A 20,372-nucleotide genomic window follows, 5' to 3' on the forward strand; every position below is an offset into this window, starting at 1 on the left:
GATCACAACAGCTCGGTTATTTCCGTCAATGCTCGGAATCAAACTGCCGAGATGTTGCGATTGAACCAATCAGGTTCAATCCACTTGCTTGTATAATTTGACCTTCAATTTCAACTACAGATCTTTGATCGAAATGTTGTCTTTGAGATAACAAAAAATCTTAAGACTACTACCAATACCATGTTAAACTTAAAAAAAAAAAAAATTAACAATCTTAAATGTTTTTTCCCATAATTTCTCCGCTACCAACGACAGCCGGCAGCTAGCGAGGTTTCTGCACTCAGACTCAATCACAACAGCTCGGTTATTTCCATCAATGCTCGGAATCAAACTGCCGAGATATTGCGATTGAACCAATCAGGTTCCACCCACTTGCTTGTATAATTTGACCCTCAATTTGAACTACAGATCTTTGAACGAAATGTTGTCTTTGAAATAACAAAAAATCTTATTAGTGTCAATTTCCCCAATTTCGAGATACATGTAGTACTCACATACTTTCGATATTCAAGGCTTGTTCTCATTCCTACGAATTCCGTGACAGATGTTGACTACTGACTGGAAAATAAAAAACAAGATTTCAAAAGAGACATATATTACTTGCTGATATGCCTGTTGGTTTAATTGTCAGAATCGTAGCTCTCATCTTTAAAATTTTCCAAACCCCGATTTGTATGTATGTCAATGTGTATCGAACATGTCAATACCTCACTAGGAAGTAAATATTTCCCTATACCATTTAAAGAATCTTCCTACCTTGAGGATGTGATAGAAAATCCCCCATCGTTCACTGATTTGTCCCTCAAGATTTCTAGATTTCGCTGTCACTTCCCATGGTGTGATATCCGTTACGGCGACATTCAATCATATTGTTTTCAATTGCGATACATTTCTCAATATCGGAACAACAGTATCCTGGGTAATTAAAATAATCTGATGGAAGAAAAATAATAATCTCCTACCTTGAGGACGTCACAAAGAAATATACAACCCTCCGTATGATATTTTCGATTGTCTAACACTCGGCAGAATCTCTAGTTAAACAACCTAAAATAGCATACATCGGGTTGGAGTTTTCTCTATCATAACTTCAAGGCAGGGTATCCTATTAATATCCAACTCGAAGGTTGATATTCTAGGTTGTCTAACCCGAAGCTCTATAGACATGATGTGATTGAATTGCCGCCATGACGTCATTGAATTGTTGTCGTGACGTCATTGAAATGTTGTTGTCACGTACGCAATTGTATTATTGCAAGAACACGCGATTTGCCATACCCTATAGGGTTTGACATAGATTTGACATCTTAGGGAATGATAGAGAAACCTTGAACAAGTAAAATGAGAGAGAAATCCATGAACGATAGGAGACAAATCATGTCAATACGTTACCATATTCATCAAGAACTCGATCTGTATTTGTTGTGAACAGAGATGCGGATACAATAACTTTAGAATTTGTATTCATCATCAATGTTTTTGTTTTTGTTTTAATCTGCGGTCATATGTATATTTAATCATTATGTTTCAAGGACGAAGACAGGCTATAACGTTTAAACTTATGTCTGATCCCATTTGTATATTTGCAAATATTGTGAAAGCAGAAGAAAAAGAGCAGCACGCTTGAGTTGTAATACAGATCAGTGGTAGGTTATCGGGATGGGTACATTTAAATGAAATCAAACACGATTAAATGACAACCTGGCTTGCTATTTAATATCTTTTATTCTACTCACTATAGTAAAATTATTTTCAATACATAATGATCTAAATGCCGCTTTGGTAAAATTAGTGTATGATGCGTAAAATGTTGGCTCATTGCCGTGTAAATAAAACTGATAATCATATTTTAAGATTGTAGCAGGACAGTCATCAGCATGACATGGTAACATCGCTTACGAAGTGCTACCTCTTCAGCGATGAAAATATGAATAAGTCATAGGAGTTTAGACCTTATGGGCCAACCGTATCGATTTATATAAAGGGTCTTGTATGCGTTTTCATCCTATATGATTTTACGAAACGGGTTCTGGCAGGTTTTTTTTTGTTTTTTTTTTTTTACGAGATATGGCGAGCAAAAACTTAATGTTTGAGATGAGCTTCATAAAATCTTATACAAAATTTCAACAAATTTAAGACACTTCTATGGCAGTTTATAAAGCTTATGAGTTTTTTAAGTCAAAATTGGGTGTCAAACCTTTTTTTTCTGGCATAGCAAATGAAAAAATACATTTGATATATTTATTTATTCCCGTATGGTCCGTCCTCCTCCAAATATTAATTTTTGGTCAATTTTAATGCAGGTAAGACATTCATCATGGCAGATTGCGGGCTCGGAGAGTCATCGATGGAAAGCGCCAGACTTTCACAGATGCTGGAGTGTGTTATCTTCTTGCAGCAGCTGCAACACCCGAGGTTCCTGTCCTGCCAACATTCATTTTGTCAGGAATGCTTAAAAAGCTACGTCGAGAAGTTTGATGGGAAGGCATCACCGTCTTCTTTCCCTTGTGCCGTCAGGTTGTCAAGCTGATTGATCCATTAGAAGACAACAAAAACGTGGACGGGCAGTACTCCACCAAGAATATGACAGTCACAATGCCTTTGCTACCACAAAAGACGAATGATTTGTTTCCTTGTAAACCTTGTGAGAGTAAACGCAAGCTGAATATCCCGGCAGAGTTCTGGTGTAAGGAGATGAACACTTACTTCTGCTCCATCTGCAAAGTCAGCATGCATGATGCGATTCATGCAGAGTGTGAGTATATCATGGAATCGAGCAAGTCAGCTATGATCCGACAAAATTCACTGTTGACTGAGTGCCGAATGCATAATGAGAGGATGGAGTTTTACTGTGAAGAACACATGCTTCCTGCATGTAACAAATGCATTATCCTAGCACACAACAGATGTACGCCAGTAATATCGCCAGAGGACTTCGGTATTAAGCGGAGGGAAAGCACAAGGGACACGTCTCTTCATAAGGATCTTCGGTACTGCGTAGACGCCATGGACATTCTGAGTAAAGATGTCGATAAGCAGATTCAGTCTTTGACTCGTGACAAAGATTTGTCACTGCAGAGCTTAACTGACCTCCGAAAAGAGATCGAAAAACAGTACAGTGCCCTAGAGAAGGAGCTCACGGAAAAATTGATAACGTCCTTCAAAGTGGAGATAGAAAAACGGAATAAATCGAGACAGAAATGTAAACAGCTGATGGTCGTTATGGAAAACACTCTGGCGTTATCGAATGAGGACGATGACGCAGCGAGGACGATGTGTCTGTACACGAAAGGACAAGGGGAGGTAAATGCCTGCAAGGAATTCATACAGGAGCTGGAAACGACATCAAGGTCGACTAGTCTGTCACATGAATTTGACCTCATTGATACCATGAACAGTATCACTATGGGGAAAATTGTCGTTCACCAACACCAGAGAGGACCCCCATCTACAAAGTATAGTATTCCGCTGTCTAAACGTAGTTTACGGGAGTTGAAGAGGTTTAACATCCAAGTTTCTGCAGACAAGAAAAAATGTTCCGCATTCGGAATTGTTTTCCTTTCCGGAGGCCGAATCGTGGTAGGAGACAATGCAAATCGAAAAGTGAAACTCTTCACAGAAAATGGCGAATTTCAGTGTGATGTTAAACTGTCTGATGAACCAAGTGGCCTTTGTCTTGTTGACGATTGCACTGTCGCAGTGATTCTTGTGACTGATCGAACCATTAGCGTTATCGACGTCCCAGATTTATCTATGTCTGTTTCATCGAAAATCCATATTTCAAATATTATTGAAAACTGTCTCGGTGTGACATACAACAGCTCTTTTTTGTAGGTACAATGGGATCAATTTACCGTCTACCAGAAAAAGCAGGGGTAGCAACAAAATTGCGCTCAGTTAAACAAAGATGCTTGCACCTCGGAAGCAATGTGCAGAATGGGCTCGTCTTCGCCAGTATAGGAAACGAAAGTGGCCATCATCAAAGTATCTGATAAAACCCACAGCGCAGTGATGGACGTTGGTGCCTTGAAGGGTGCGAAAGGAGTAGACGTGGATAGGGAGGGCAACGTGTATATTTGCGGGTGGAATTCAAACAACGTCATACAGATGTCGCAGAATGGGACCAACGTCGGGGAACTGCTGACGTCATTGGACCGCATCAAACGACCGCGAGCGATTTCTGTTTGGGGTAATAAAATAGCGATAACAACTGAATCGCTGAACGAACGGAACTTTGTAAACTTGTTCGAGCTCGTTTGAATGGATAAAACCACACAGACGATTTAGGACAGGTCATAGTGTCTGTGCGATACAGTCGTGGTTTGTTCTGAATACTAATAAGCATCTCAACCAGACATTTTATCAAATCGTATTTGTTTTACAAGCCTTTATCTATTTATTTTCAACTAATCTTGGTGGACAGCATGGAAGCGCGTAGGGGACCGTAATGTGCTTGGAAACTGAACTCCCCACAGAAAACCCAAGTGGTCTGCGCTCCAAAATGTGTAACGTCCCTTCGGAGATGCAACCCTCTATCGCCCTGATAACATGCAAGTCTGATAACAACTTTGCCAACCACAATCTACCATAAATGCATAGGGAATCCTACATGTGATTGTAAACACTATCATTCTTGCAATTCTAATTTGAATATACTTTTTCCATTCAACAATGAATTCAATAAACCTTAATTCCAAAAAGACTACTGTTTATTATTATTTTGTAAGTAAGTTCTACACCTGAGATTTCAGTGGTCATAGGTGAACATCTATCTGTCAAAGTTAAAAGATATCCACTTTTAGTATGTAGGATTTTTAAAAAGATATATTGTGAATCCCTCGTCGGACAATGTTAAAGGGTAAAAAATAAAACAAGATCACTTTTGCATGTAGGTTTGTACCAGACATCCACTAGCGGATGTCTGTCAAACTTACACTATATCATAATAATATGAAGTGCTTTTGACAACGGTAAAGGGTTAAAGGTCAAGACCACTTTTTAATGCAAGACCTCCTAGGAATCCAAAAATGTTCATATTTACATCCAAGTATCATGATATCAACTTCTTAATCTGTTTATTTTTTAGGTCAAAGTTGAAGGGTCACACATACACAAGACACCGTATAAATCCCTCAACAGATCGCCTTTATATCCGTACCATCGCCCATGTATCGTGACTTCATGGTGTAAAGGTTTATGACAAAGGGTCCATGGTGACACTTTATCAGTTTAAGAAAATACCAGAAAACATTTTGATACCGTTTATCTTTCCTGAGTTTATCCCCAAGTTGAAAAAGAATTCAACAATGTAGCAAACGTTTCATTTCTCACTGCTGTAAATATCTAACAAAACAAAACAAAACGTATATACTGCAAATATAATTACTTTATTAACATACATACTTCAATATGCAAATAATACATCGCGAGATGATAACGATTTCAACCATAATAAACTTTTATATATAATACCACGACAATTTAAGGGCACATGTTATTCATCCTCGGCCCCTGGTCAATAATAATTTTCACCTGGGGCCTAGGATGATGTTAGTAAGCTATCACAGAGCAAAGACAAAAATATATACATAACAGTTTATTGTAAACATACATATTTAAGTGGTGATCTTATTTATGCGGTTTTCGGGTTGGAAGAATTTCACTAAATTTGTATTGATAGTTTATCTACAATGTTTTTAAATGGTAAGTATTGCCTGTGCGGTAAGGTAATTTATCATTCCGCTAAACCGTTTTAATTAGCTTTAACGCTAAAATTTGAGCTCGATAAAATAAGTATGTTTACAGTATTTCATTGTTAGAGGTTTCACATGGCGAGTTAATTTTGTAAGAAGCCCTGTGACTCAATCATTTGGCATAACAACGTCCGATAAAAAAAAGGCCAACCAGTGGACAGCAAATTCATAGTAAATATATACACCTTGTAGATTGTGTGACATCTGATCACAAACATTTATCTTTCCGACCTTTAAAATACAATCATTAAAAGTTGCATTAAATTAATTTCCTACAACAGTCTCTTGGTTTCATTTAGATACACAGAGAAAGAAAAAAGCTGCTTATATGATTTTTCCACAGTCTTGTTTATAAGTATTTTTATATACATTACATGATTGTGGATTTAGTAAAACAATAAGTGGTTTCTTCGGTTCAGTGCCCAAACTTGACAATAACATTATTATTACATATGTAGCATGTAGGTTTTTCTATGTACCTCATATTTCTGTAAATATAATTTCATCAGTGAAAATGAAAGATATAATCCATAAGGTGCTTGGATGATCCATATCTATAAAACACTTGATAATATTCACTACACATGCGCGACAAACTATACGTCTAATTCAAGATCTCCAATCACTTCTTCGGTTATCCTCTACTCAGATTTTGTTCCTAACACTCACAAAAGTGCAGAAACAACAACCCTGGATAGACATTGTTCTTGGGTAACGATCCAGTCGGTCACGAAAGAAAAAAATATCCTGGCATTTCGTACATCAATATTTGCTTTTCCAAATTCCGTGATACAGCATTTTCTTTACAGAGTTGTGTTTTCGAGGTTGATTTAACTCAATGAACTTATGTCGCCATTTGTCAAAGTGTTGAATTTGATTGATTTCTTGCATTTGCGTTTTTCTTCACAGTGGTGTTCCCTATGGTTCAATCTGGTATATAAATAAGTATAGTTTTTAGAAATTATTCCAATTGGCATGGCAATCAAGAACAGTCCTGTCATGGCGCACACACAAGCAATGACGCGTCCCGCTACACTGCTGGGGTAAATATCGCCATAACCAACCGTCGTCATTGTGATGATGGCCCAGTAGAAGGCTCGGAACACATTTGTGAAATTGATGTCTTCCAGGCAGTAGATAATTCCTCCAAATATGCACGAATTGATAATCATGATAGCAAACAGCAATAAAATTGTCGTTTTGCTGTTGTCTAAGGCTAAAAGTACCAACATAAGCCCTCTATTGACTTTAGCCAGTCGGTAAAGTCTCACAAACCTCAAGGTCATCAAGATATTGCCCACCATGAGGGCATTTATTTCACTTCCGGGAGTAATAAACGGCGAGAAAATTGCCGTAAATACGAGAACCCAAAAGCCTATCAGGGCCAGCATGTCCATAATGTTGATTAAACTCTTTAGAAAATTAATCTTCGATAGGGACACCGCGAACCGTACAGCTACATCAACAGTGAACACAATATTTGTCAGGATTTCTATCACGAGACCAGCGCACGGGATGTTGGACAGGGAGGGCATTAGGTGATTGGCTGAACTGGAACCGGAAATGCTGACGTTTTGTTGTGGTGTATTATAATCTTGTGATCTGATCAGGGCGTCACAGATGACGGAGAACACGACCATTGTTAGGTAGAACACTGCGTACACCTATAAATAGAAAAATGTACTTAATATTATATCAATGACATTAAAATGCTACACAGTCAAGTGAAACGTATTTGAATTCATAACATTAAATATTTTATTTTTGTACAGTTAAATGAATATATGTTTTATACAGAATATCTCTCCATGGTTGTAATGATGGTTGATGGGTTTGTTTCAATATTTGGGTCCAATTAACACCAAATACGATAACGCAAAAACGAAAAAAAACAAAAAACAACAACAAACAAACAAACAAAAAAACAAAAAAAAACAACAACAAACAAACAGATACAACTTTTTCATTATACTATAGTCTGCAATATGTTTCGGCTTTTTTCTGTTGTTATTGTTGTTGTTGTTTTAGATTGTATATTTAGATATAGAAATAGAATAAAACGTCATAATAGAAACGCATATATTTTGAATGTCGTGTCGTGAAGCCTATTTTGGCATATTAATACCTTTGCCAACATGGAAGATGACGGATATTCCATTAAATCCCGAATCCATGAAGAAAGTCCTTCCGTTTTCTGAATAAATTTCTTCCCTGTGCTGAACACAGGGATCTCCTTATCAAGAATTTTCAGTGTTTTACTGAGTCCATCCTCGCCGTACAAGATCTTCCAGCAACAACTAGATACATCATAAGGAGAGATATCCCAGAATTCCAATTCTTGGCGGATTTGACTTGCGCAGACATTATCCGGAAGATGCAAATCTCCTGTACGGTGATAGTCTAGAACGCACCCAAACACCGCCGGATTTCTGTCAAAAAAATATTCTACCTTTCCAGATGATTTCGTCTGTTTCTCATGACGTTCATACAATTTATCGAGTTTCGAACCCGGGATCTTTTGCAGTGTGTCCCACGTGGTCGTAAATCGCGTGCCGCCTACGTCGAAATAGACTTTCCCAGTCATGGTGTCTTGGCTAGAACATCAGTTCTACGTCTGGTCTGAAAAAGAAATAAACAAAAACGTTGAACTTGCAATATATTAGATTGAATTAGCTTCCTAAGTTATTTTATGAACTCCAGGACCGCACACTTCCTCTGCTACAAACTGGATAATCATGTTACATGTATCTAAACATTTACGTACAACATCATTACTGGGGAACAGTTTCCGGAACACAGGCTTAAAATGAAAATTTATCTATGGACGTTTTACTACCATTTATAAATAGATAAGTTCAGCTAATTACACAGCGTATCCTAGGTTACACGGAAACTACTTTCCAAATTGTTTTTCACACGAAGGTAACCAGACAGACAGAAAGCAAATGTTGTTATATACAATGTATTATTTTAGGGTATGCAATAGTATAGTAGCTTTGGAAAAGGCAAATAAAAAACTTATCTCTTACAAGGATATATACAGTCTATGGAACCGATACAAATAAATAAAAATACTTAAATATGAAACAAAATATAAAGAAAACATTATTGGTAGGGGTACTGATAAAGATAAATTAAAATGACGAAATATAAATAATTTGTTGGTAGGCGCAAATTATTGGTAGTACAACTGGATAGATCATTGAATGTCGAAAGTGTATGGACGGTGCTTGTCACAAAAATGCATAAACTTACCTAAATGGTATAGAAATATATCTAATAATCAACACCATCAAATGACATATTAATGATGATACCATGTTTTAAATTGTAGCTTCTGACACCAAATGTTACATATTGAGGCGTTACAAGTTTATTTATCCACTTTAATGTAATAAATATTCGAATTTTTTAAAGAGTGTTGATAGCGTAGAATATAATAAGCATTGTACACAATTAACAGTACAACAGGCTATTATTGTTTTCACAGTATAACAGGCTATCATTGTTTTCACAGTATAACAGGCTATCATTGTTTTAACGGTATAATAGACTATTATTGTTTTTACAGTATAACAGGCTATCATTGTTTTCACAGTATAACAGGCTATCATTGTTTTCACAGTATAACAGGCTATCATTGTTTTCATAGTATGGCAGGCTATCATTGTTTTCACAGTATAACAGGCTATCATTGTTTTCACAGTATAACAGGCTATCATTGTTTTCACAGTATAACAGGCTATCATTGTTTTCACAGTATAACAGGCTATTATTGTTTTCACAGTATAACAGGCTATCATTGTTTTCACAGTACAACAGGCTATCATTGTTTTCACAGTATAACAGGCTATCATTGTTTTCACAGTATAACGAGCTATCATTGTTTTCACAGTACAACAGGCTATCATTGTTTTCATAGTATAATAGGCTATCATTGTTTTCACAGTATAACAGGCTATCATTGTTTTCACAGTATAACAGGCTATCATTGTTTTCACAGTATAACAGGCTATCATTGTTTTCATAGTATGGCAGGCTATCATTGTTTTCACAGTATAACGAGCTATCATTGTTTTCACAGTATAACAGGCTATCATTGTTTTCACAGTATAACAGGCTATCATTGTTTTCACAGTATAACATGATATCATTGTTTTCACAGTAAAACAGGCTATCATTGTTTTCACAGTATAACATGTTATCACTGTTTTAACGGTATAATAGGCTATCATTGTTTTCACAGTATAACATGTTATCACTGTTTTAACGGTATAACAGGCTATCATTGTTTTAACGGTATAACAGGCTATCATTGTTTTCACAGTATAACAGGCTATCATTGTTTTTACAGTATACCAGGCTATCATTGTTTTCGCAGTATAACAGGCTATCATTGTTTTCACAGTATAACAGGCTATTATTGTTTTCACAGTATAACAGGCTATCATTGTTTTCACAGTATAACAGGCTATCATTGTTTTCACAGTATAACATGATATCATTGTTTTCACAGTATACCAGGCTATCATTGTTTTCACAGTATAACAGGCTATCATTGTTTTCACAGTATAACAGGCTATCATTGTTTTTACAGTATACCAGGCTATCATTGTTTTCACAGTATAACAGGCTATCATTGTTTTCACAGTATAACAGGCTATTATTGTTTTCACAGTATACCAGGCTATCATTGTTTTCACAGTATAACAGGCTATCATTGTTTTCACAGTATAACAGGCTATCATTGTTTTTACAGTATACCAGGCTATCATTGTTTTCACAGTATAACAGGCTATCATTGTTTTCACAGTATAACAGGCTATTATTGTTTTCACAGTATAACAGGCTATTATTGTTTTCACAGTATAACAGGCTATTATTGTTTTCACAGTATAATAGGCTATTATTGTTTTCACAGTATACCAGGCTATCATTGTTTTCACAGTATAACAGGCTATCATTGTTTTCACAGTATAACAGGCTATCATTGTTTTCACAGTATAACATGATATCATTGTTTTCACAGTATAACAGGCTATCATTGTTTTCATAGTATACCAGGCTATCATTGTTTTCACAGTATAACAGGCTATTATTGTTTTCACAGTATAACAGGCTATTATTGTTTTAACAGTATAACAGGCTATCATTGTTTTCACAGTATAACAGGCTATTATTGTTTTCACAGTATAACAGGCTATTATTGTTTTAACAGTATAACAGGCTATCATTGTTTTCACACTATAACAGGCTAACATTGTTTTCACACTATAACAGGCTATCATTGTTTTCACAGTATAACAGGCTATCATTGTTTTCACAATATAACAGGCTATCATTGTTTTCACAATATAACAGGCTATCATTGTTTTCACAGTATAACAGGCTATCATTGTTTTCAATCGATTATGGCTACTCTTTGTCAGAGATATAGCATCTCTAAAAACTACCATGATTTAACTGCGATAGAAAATCTAAATTCAAATTTTTGAGACGAATATCAAGCCAGCCACTCGAGAACCTGCACAGCACTGACAGGTACGTCAGGTCACTCGGCGTACCTCGTCTGCTTCCGGTAACCTTTGTCAATACGTTTGATGTTGGTACGGAATCTGCCGAGATGTGACGAGTGGGACAAAACATTTGGCTGATCTCAGCTGATTTCGGTACCGCACATAGGAACCGGAATCTGCCGCGGGTTTCTAAATTGGATCATATCCCCTAGCATCTTCGCTAGCCAAGGCTTCTGATTACGTTACACTCCACGAACCCTTGGCAGATATAGGCGTCAGTTCTGGCCCTCTAGCGGTGATTCGAAATTACCACCCTTCACGCATGAAATTTTCGACCAATCAAAACAAGCGTTACCGATTTACTTCATCGGTGATGTTTACAAACACACATCGAGGTTTGGTGTCATTTCGATGAGATATGTGATCAATGACTTATATGAATTGATCAAACACTGCGAATGTTCCCCCAAAGATTGTGATTTTTGTATTTAGGTAAAATGCCATGACATAGTCGGCAATGTAGCTCTGTACTGGGTGCCGCATTTTTTGTTTACTGCGAAACCAAGCCAGAATGTAAAACGCGATTTGATTGGGTGCGCTGGGATTCCAGGGCGCGACGGTTTGAACACGACTATATCCGCCAAGGGTTCGTGGAGTGTAACGTAATCAGAAGCCTTGGCTAGCGAAGATGATCCCCTAGCGACCTCGCCCATATATTCAATAAGGCTGAATTGTACAAAAGGCGCAATATATAAGCACCTTTCAATAAAATCTAGATTGGGATGCCGTAAAGAAAAAAACAAAAATCAGTAAATAAACTGTTAAATACAATGTACAACTGTTTCAATCTTCTAAGACTCATCAATGCTGTTAAAGGTTTAACAATCATGATAACTAGGAGGGGCTTGGAAAGCACAGAGAATTGGTCCGGAGAGATGTCAACATCTGGTGGGGAGCTTGATGCTCATTATTTAATATTACATTTCAAAGACCGCCAAGCAACCGTGCTTTTCCTGAATCTAGTCAGACTTTCCTCTGGCCCTGACACCATGACTATAGGGGACCTACACCAGACATGGTGTCAGGGCCAGAGGAAACACGGGCTACCTGAATCATGTCACTGTTCTAAAGAATTAAAACTTGGCATGCAGGTTATGGCAAACCTCAGAGACTCAATTCCACCATCAGTGTCTGCCACCTGCGATCTCAAATGATTATACAAAACACATACTGGATAACATTACCTAACATCCAACATAACATCATTGAACTACACGGCCCTGTGATCTATAAAGTCGCGTTACAGCACTCGTGGCTTCTAACGCACCAGTATCCATTGTCGTCGTGCAGCTAAGCAAATACATTATGTTTCCACCATTCTCTTTCATGCGCCAAGTTCAAACACACTATAGTATTGGTCACAGTAAAAGTGCACGCGAAACACGATTTTATGCAACGTCACTGTACACTGTATGGATTATTTGCTCTGTAGATTCTTGAAACAAGAAAGATTTTTCTCTCAGATAAGAGCTAATTCCGAAAATTGATTTCGTTGTGAGCATCATAACGTTCGGACTCGCCACACACACCACAATGTTTTGGCGTCAGTATAGGACATGATCAACGGTTATCCTTTCCATTTGTCAATATTGATGTACTGGTTGTGTCTAGAAATGATTGCTCTGCAACTCTCCTCGGATTAAATATAGAACACGGGGCCCATCGGGCCTGTATCGCTCACCTGTAATGCATTTAGCTGAGTGATGATCGATAAGGTCAAATTCATAGAAAACAGGGGGCCTTTATTCTTCTGTGTTTCTGATGGAATTCGTATGCGCCAGCTTCACATGTAAACAGACATATGCTATTTAATTTGTGTAAATTATCAGTTCACCCGCCCGTACGCGGTTCGGCGTCCGTCGTCCGTCCGGCGTAAACTTTTCCCTTCAAACAACTACTCAATAAGCACAGAAAATCGATATTCGGCAGCATATTGGGGTGAAGAGCAACAAAATTTGTTGAAATGGATTACCTTGGCCTACATTCAATGTCACAGTAGTTAAATATAATAAAATATTTAAATAACTTCTTCTCGATAACCAAGAGGCCAAGCGACCAGCTGGTCTATAGTGTGCTGGTTTAAAGGCCTAAAAAGTTTGTTCAGATGAATGACCATGACCTACATTCAAGGTCACATGAGTCAATAACTTAAAATCATTAAAAATACACACTTTTGTTTATTGGGGCTGTGGTATAACCTTGACTTATTTTCAAGATTTTCGGGTCGAATGTGTTAGTTTATTCTAAAGAAAGACTTCCCAACTACCACGAGACCCTGATAACCGAGTTTAGGCCTTCAGTATGCTGGAATGAGGGGTTACACAATTGATTTATATGAATAAGAGGTAGTCTTCTATTGCATTGGAATATATTGGTAATCAGCGTAGCATCTGCATAAATGACATAGATCCACTTCAAATTTTCAGTTGAAGCAGGTGAACGATACATGTCCATTAGGCCTCTTTACAAACGTCCTGATTTCGTCCTAACAGCTTGCTTTGTATTAGCCGAACTGTATGAAATCTTAGTAGGCCTATACTAAATTGGCAGGAAATAAGCCTATAACGAAGCAATTAAAATTGCAATCCCTACAAAAATTATGGGTACCGAGTATTTAGCATTAACTACGATTCAGTGAGCTTCCAATTCCAGATTCCCCGATGCGCTATATTTAGACGGCCTCGTTTTACATTGACTGGGGTATCCCATCAATTTCGCGTGTCCAAATTAAATTGATCATAGGAAAGATGATTAGATGCTGAAAATAGCTTAAAATGTCACGAGTTCCTAAACGGTACAGATCAACAAGACCTTTTCCATCTTGTGTGGACTATCCCTTTTAAATGAGTCGACGCCAGTGATTGGTAGAATCGTGTATGGTACCACAGGCGACTGCATCGGGTTAGTATTAATAGGGCAAAACTACTGTTGTTCTAGTGAGAGTAGGGGCTAATATTTTTCGGCATAGCCGTATAATATTCTTTTGGCCCCGGATATGACGCGACAGGTAACGTTACTGGTCAAGTTGTGATTGGTCAATGTAGCGGTAAATGCAAAATGCAGATATGCAGTTAAAAACGAAACAAAGTTAGGATTGAATGCAAGCTAAATAAGTGGATGTATATTTTCAAATGACACATTGATAAAATTATATTACTGATTCAAATGCAGTTTTATTATCACCAAAAAATAGTTCAAAATGATATAATTGTATTAGCCGTGCTGATACCCATTAGTTCGTTGATTTATTTCACCAGTAATTTTACATTATAACTATCAGCATTAAAACTATGCCGTTTATCTTTTTTAGAGATATTTCTTGTTTCTGTTGATCCTATAACCAGATTCAGACGCCTGTGATGATACCAAATTATACTGGAAAATAATAATGACTCTGAATCCTCTATGAGTATAAAAACCAGGTCATGTAAGTTCTTGAAGATTTTAGCATGAGGCAAGGTCATTCAGTTGAATAAACCAGTAGCCTTATTACTTCATAACTAGTCAAATATAATAAATATCACGACTTTAATTTAAACCGTTAACATTTGACACAGGTAGTTAAATCAGACAAGGTCATTCGTCGCATCATGATACTTGCCAAATAGCATGACCCTGTGCTTCTCGGTAAATCAGATATTGTATATTTTTGAAAATCCCTTTATATAATTGTAGCCAACACGTACTATTAACAATGGGCCACTTTTGAAATCATTTTCCGATTATTACATACAGTGAAACATCTATATATACCGAACATGCATGGGACATGGATATTTGTTCGGTTTACAGAGGGTTCGGTTGGAGAAGTTGATCGAAATGACCAGTCGAATTCCGGATATAATTGGTTGGACGATGTTTTGTTAGATTGTACCCGATTACAAACCGGCATCAGGCCTACTGTATTTCGTTTGTCTGAAGAAAATATGAATATCATTAAAGTAAATCAATTCATATATTGCAGATAATATAAGAAATAAAGAATTGTTTATTTTTGTGATATCGGTTAATTATGACATTTTTGTTCAATATTTAGGGGACAGTTTCTCAATCTATGTGCGTGTCAATGTGTTGCAAAAAATACGATATAAGTAAATTTTCGCATTAAAAGACGAAAGCAAGTGGGATTAATTCGAATTGCTTGATTGTTGTATAGCGACAGGCCTAGGCATGAATGAAAACTGGTCGAAATTGTATTGAAAAATTAAGTTAGTTTGTTTAAAGTATAAATATTAATTAAATGTCGCTGTACTTAACAGGTGTTATAATCTCCCTCGGTAACCCAATCTGTCTCGGGAACAACTGAAATGTGTTAACCAATAAGCTAATCACAATACATAATCAAATTAATCCCATATCTTTAAAGTAATTGTAAGTAAGTAAATTGTTTATTTAAGTGTCGCATGTTTCAATACAATTTAAAACACAGTTTACACAATATCATTAAAACACTCGGCCGACTTCGACCTATGAGACACTATATCACATCATTCTATAATAGAATTTTCCATTATTTAAAAAAAAAAAAGTAACAATAATGAGTATACGATGCTTCTAATTGCATATGCATGTAGTATTATACTCGTAGTTGCAGGTAATATACAATAAATCTTATTTAAATATTCATCTATTCAGCCTAAGATTGAAGAACATTGAATGAATTCTAGTATTAATGTAACAATTAATGTTTATATAATTTGAAACTCATTACGCCCAGATATGACATGGCAAAAGAATAATATTTTTTTTTCGAAATACATTTTACCTTATATATTATACATTATTGTACAGTTGTACTGCCACATTATAATATGACATAAATTTTCTGGAAAACCGACCAAATTTCTAATAAAAGAAAAATATTATTAAAAACATTGCCGTCTCCTGTACATTTTATATAAAACACCAGATAAAGAACATTGTAGGACATCAGTATTCATTAAAAATAAAAGTTTTTGGTGAGAATCAAATTCCATAAATTGTGGATTTATCACTTTAATTGTTAACATGGATATCGTTAATTAGCAGATAATTGTTTCAACAAAGATTTTATGAAATTACAACATCAAAAGTTTAAGTTTACATGTGGAGGCTAATCTTTAATTAGAAGTAGTTTAATCGAGGTAATTTTACGGACAATTTAATTAGCAGAAATCTAGAAATGTCTCCCGCAATATTAGACCAATTAACAATTAGCGATTAATCAAATGGCGTTCGTACTCTAGCGGCGACAGCAAGCAACCTTTGGTAATGGCGCTCTGTTCCAGTTTCGTGAAAATCTGCCGGCTTTTTGCCAAAGATAAGAACATTGTGTTTATACTTCCTTGCAATTTGGAACAGCGTGTCATTTAACATATAGAAATCGCGTAACCCAAGTTGGTTGAAACCGAAATGCACATTGAGAATGAAAAGTGTTTATAATTTCACTGACCACCAGACATGTGATTTTTTTTTTCGTTTCAATCTAATATTTCTTTAAAATATATATTATCGACACGAACTCTTTTGTATGTACAGGTGAATATCATCAGAATATGTGAAGTTTAGTTTTATCCTCAATAAACAAAGCGGCTTAGCCAAGCTGAAACCTAAAAGTAATAGCATTTTAAGTGTTAACAAAACCTCGTATCCAATGTAAAACTTTCAGCATATCTTTCTCCCAGTGGAAATACGCGCGAACAGATAACAGATGGGGCTCACAGGGACTTGATACGAATCACCAACCCACGGTATAAAACTATACATATCCCGAGGATTCTCTGTTTGAAATGTATGTCAAGTCCCTGTGGTGAAGCGCGTTATCACTGCTCAGCTCTCCAAACTGATAAATATACCTGTCTGTTTTAACAGAGGAACTCGATCTCCCAAGTCTGGATCTACTGCTAAATGCATCACGTTCTTGTATCAACAATTCATGTTATTCTAGGCGCATCTCTGTACGCCGCTACATCAATCACGCCGCGAATCTCCCTCCTCAAAACACCACATTTTAGACATTAAACTGATAGATAAGTTATTATATTAGTAGAAATAATAACGCGGCATTGAGGACAGGGGAAACTCGGTCTAACCTGACACTGTATGTGTATTCGCTCACCTTATAGTGCAGAACAATCCTATCAACTGGTAGTGTTAGCATATATCTCCATCCCAGTAACACCGCGAGCCACTGTCTCAATGCACTGACACCAGTAACAATCCCACATGTGGTATGCAAATCCCCTTGGGTAGTCAATTTACCAGATGTACAACGCCCATTACGAATACAAAGCTAGCGTGTCCGAGCGATGTCTACTTGTACACACACTCTATCGAGAATGACTTGTATCACACACAATTGATCAATCCTACCACAATGCAACTATACGTACCTATATATATATATATACAAGACCGAACGCGATTCCATCGGACTGTGCAAGACAAATCTGAGACAAGGCGGGTCATTCGAGTGCAAAAAATCCAGTCTGCGCTTCATACATATATTTTTCACGCATGCCAACTCCGATATTACAAAAAACGTATATATATATATTGCATTTCTGCTCGAGTAGATTTAATATTTACGGTGGAATGTCTGTATGCTGGCACGTCTCTAGGTATATATATATATATATAAGAAATAGATACATAGGCCGCAGTCCCTTGCCAATTATTTGATTTAATATATTCAGTGCTCGCGTCAGCGTAATAGCCGGTACATTACTACTATCGACCAAGGCTGCTGGACATGTACATTATGTTGCGGACTTTGACTGAAACCGTAATTTCCTCCATTTAGACAGTTGTGTTACGAAAGGCAATTAATTACATACATAGGCTCTGTAGCAAATTAGCCATCCCGAAGCTCTACTATGGGTAAGACGATACGAGGTTACACCATTTCATCCAGTTTTCTTTCTTCCAAGTTCAGGTTAGTTGTACCCGTCTGTTTGTTAAAACAATTAAAACACGTGTACCTATGGAAGATCTGTGAGTGTCACAAGTAGAAATGTATTTAAATGTTTCAGAATTTTCTGTGACATTGACACCGGTCCGATGTCGAAGGCAAACGCGCAGAAAGAAGATGGCGTGAAAAAATGAATTTCATCTATTACACGCAAACTTGCACCTAAGCATTCGTTATGCTACGGATTCCCGAGCTTTTATGCATACGCATCTTTTTTTTAATTTTTTTTTTATCTTTAAAAAACATTATATACAAAAAAGATAAAAAGATAATAATTTCTCGTAGGATATCATCATATTGGATATGTTTAACGAACCTGAGCAAATATCGATAGTCAGACACATAAAATATTCATAACACTCAACAGGAAACCATTAGAGGCTCTCTCAATGTTGTAATATCAAATACAATATTGTCACCAAAATCATTAGTCAGCTACATTGTGTATTTATGGTAAACAAACGATAAACAATTTCTTTGGGAAATAGATAAAATATCTCATCATCTTTCATTTGGGTTTCTGTAAAAGATATTTTGTTACCGTAAAATGGCAAAGGTCAAGGTGTAGGACAATAGGTAACAAACAAAAGGTAACGAACAAACAAACAAAAGGTAACAAAAACAAATGGTAACAAAAACAAAAGGTAACAAACAAAAGATAACAAACAAAAGGTAACAAACAAAAGATAACAAATAAACAAAAGGTAACAAACAAAAGGTAACAAACAAACAAACAAAAGGTAACAAAAACAAAAGGTAACAAACAAACAAAAGGTAACAAACAAAAGATAACAAATAAACAAAGGTAACAAACAAACAAACAAAAGGTAACAAACAAACAAAAGGTAACAAACAAACAAAAGATAACAATGCATTAAATACAGAGGAACAATAACAAGTGTTGACGTTATTGTGTTTGGTACGTGAATGTACCTTAACAACGTATCATATCATTATATTTCTTTTGTCAGACGTCAACAAGGGTGTCCTGAAACCAGTATCATGAGTTATGTATTTGATAATTAAACACTGTTTAAATGAAATATAACTAACATTCTTTAAGACAATTGGATATTCTGTGTACATTGTATATGGATCAAAATATATTCGGCATACCTACCTTTCTGGGCACTCGTGTCTATTTAAAGCTCAAAGGTCATTGAACTTTGTGTTCCAAACTCTCGTGGCACCGTTAGGTTTTCCAGTGTTTTAGTAAAATAAGATAAAAATCGTTGTTAGTTCATCAAGCGTTGCCCACTTACATCACATGCGATCTTGAGTCCTGTGACAGGATTTCCGGTGAATATGCTCATCGTCACAGGGACTTGACAATTCGTTACGGTCTAGGTGTATAAAAATATTTTAGACGGTTCAGGGGGTCAGATAAGTATTCGGTAAAAATGACACCCTGCTTTGACGTTTATAAATATGGACCATATAAGTGTCACTTTAACGAAATGCTTATCTGATTCCTTAAAATGTTTGAAATCCTTTTCTCTTTACCCCCAAATAATACTTGTCTCTAACAGATTTCCATGCCCCTGTGATCCAAGAGATACGTCCGGAACGATGTTATGACAATAATTGTTCATGAAAATCATGGTGGGCGATCAAATTTTACAGAGAATGTACGTTGTCTAAGATAGGGTACCTTAAACTTGTATAAAAACAGATGTTACTTTTACTATCTTGATGCGATTAGGCTATGAAGATCTGTTGTATGTCTTATAAGATTAACTCTAGATTTGGCTACATGATGCAACAAGATTGGTCCACTATATAGAGGCACGTAAAGAGGGACTGAAAAAAATATATGGCCACTGCGTTCTTTATAGAATACGTCGAAATTGCTATAAGCGGCCATGATTCACATATACCCATAATTATACGTCTGTTTCTTTCAGAAACACAAATGCATGGCTTTCTCGTATTGATATCACACGCACAATGGGTAGGTTTTTTTTTATATGATTCTTGTATGGCTGTCCACGCTGGGATTTGATCAATTCTAAATCCACGGCCACTACATACCATGGATTAGGGTTGGTAATCTGAAACCGATATCTAAAGACTGGGGTTTATTATACACCTGTC

General features: G+C 36.4%; 2 protein-coding genes across 3 annotated transcripts; one reads left to right on the forward strand and one right to left on the reverse strand.

The window, feature by feature from the left end:
• Window positions 1-2,595: 2,595 nt before the first annotated feature.
• On the forward strand, window positions 2,596-3,834 carry LOC117332194. Its single transcript, XM_033891078.1, has one exon. The coding sequence runs from the start codon at window positions 2,596-2,598 to the stop codon at window positions 3,832-3,834; it is 1,239 nt and encodes a 412-aa protein (XP_033746969.1).
• A 1,534-nt stretch (window positions 3,835-5,368) lies between these two features.
• LOC117332731 (potassium voltage-gated channel protein Shaw-like) lies at window positions 5,369-19,521 on the reverse strand. 2 transcript variants are annotated; one of them, XM_033891752.1, is made up of 3 exons: window positions 19,399-19,521; window positions 7,879-8,372; window positions 5,369-7,417 (listed from the first exon to the last, which is right to left on the reverse strand). In XM_033891752.1, exons 2-3 carry the CDS (start codon window positions 8,335-8,337, stop codon window positions 6,584-6,586), a joined length of 1,293 nt encoding a protein of 430 aa, XP_033747643.1. In that variant the 5' UTR covers window positions 8,338-8,372; window positions 19,399-19,521; the 3' UTR covers window positions 5,369-6,583. The 2 variants fall into 2 exon arrangements, with proteins under 2 accessions (XP_033747643.1, XP_033747644.1); XM_033891753.1 differs by lacking the exon at window positions 19,399-19,521 and adding an exon at window positions 17,427-17,619.
• Window positions 19,522-20,372: the final 851 nt, after the last annotated feature.

This window comes from Pecten maximus, chromosome 8, assembly GCF_902652985.1.
Source record: "Pecten maximus chromosome 8, xPecMax1.1, whole genome shotgun sequence".
Lineage (NCBI taxonomy): Eukaryota > Metazoa > Mollusca > Bivalvia > Pectinida > Pectinidae > Pecten > Pecten maximus.

Coding starts and splice junctions, on each gene's coding strand:
- LOC117332194 (XM_033891078.1), top strand. CDS start 2,596: ATGCCTTTGCTACCACAAAAGACGAATGATTTGTTTCCTTGTAAACCT.
- LOC117332731 (XM_033891752.1), bottom strand. CDS start 8,337: ATGACTGGGAAAGTCTATTTCGACGTAGGCGGCACGCGATTTACGACC. Junction 7,418..7,878: donor CATCTTCCATGTTGGCAAAG/GTATTAATATGC, acceptor TTCTATTTATAG/GTGTACGCAGTGTTCTACCT.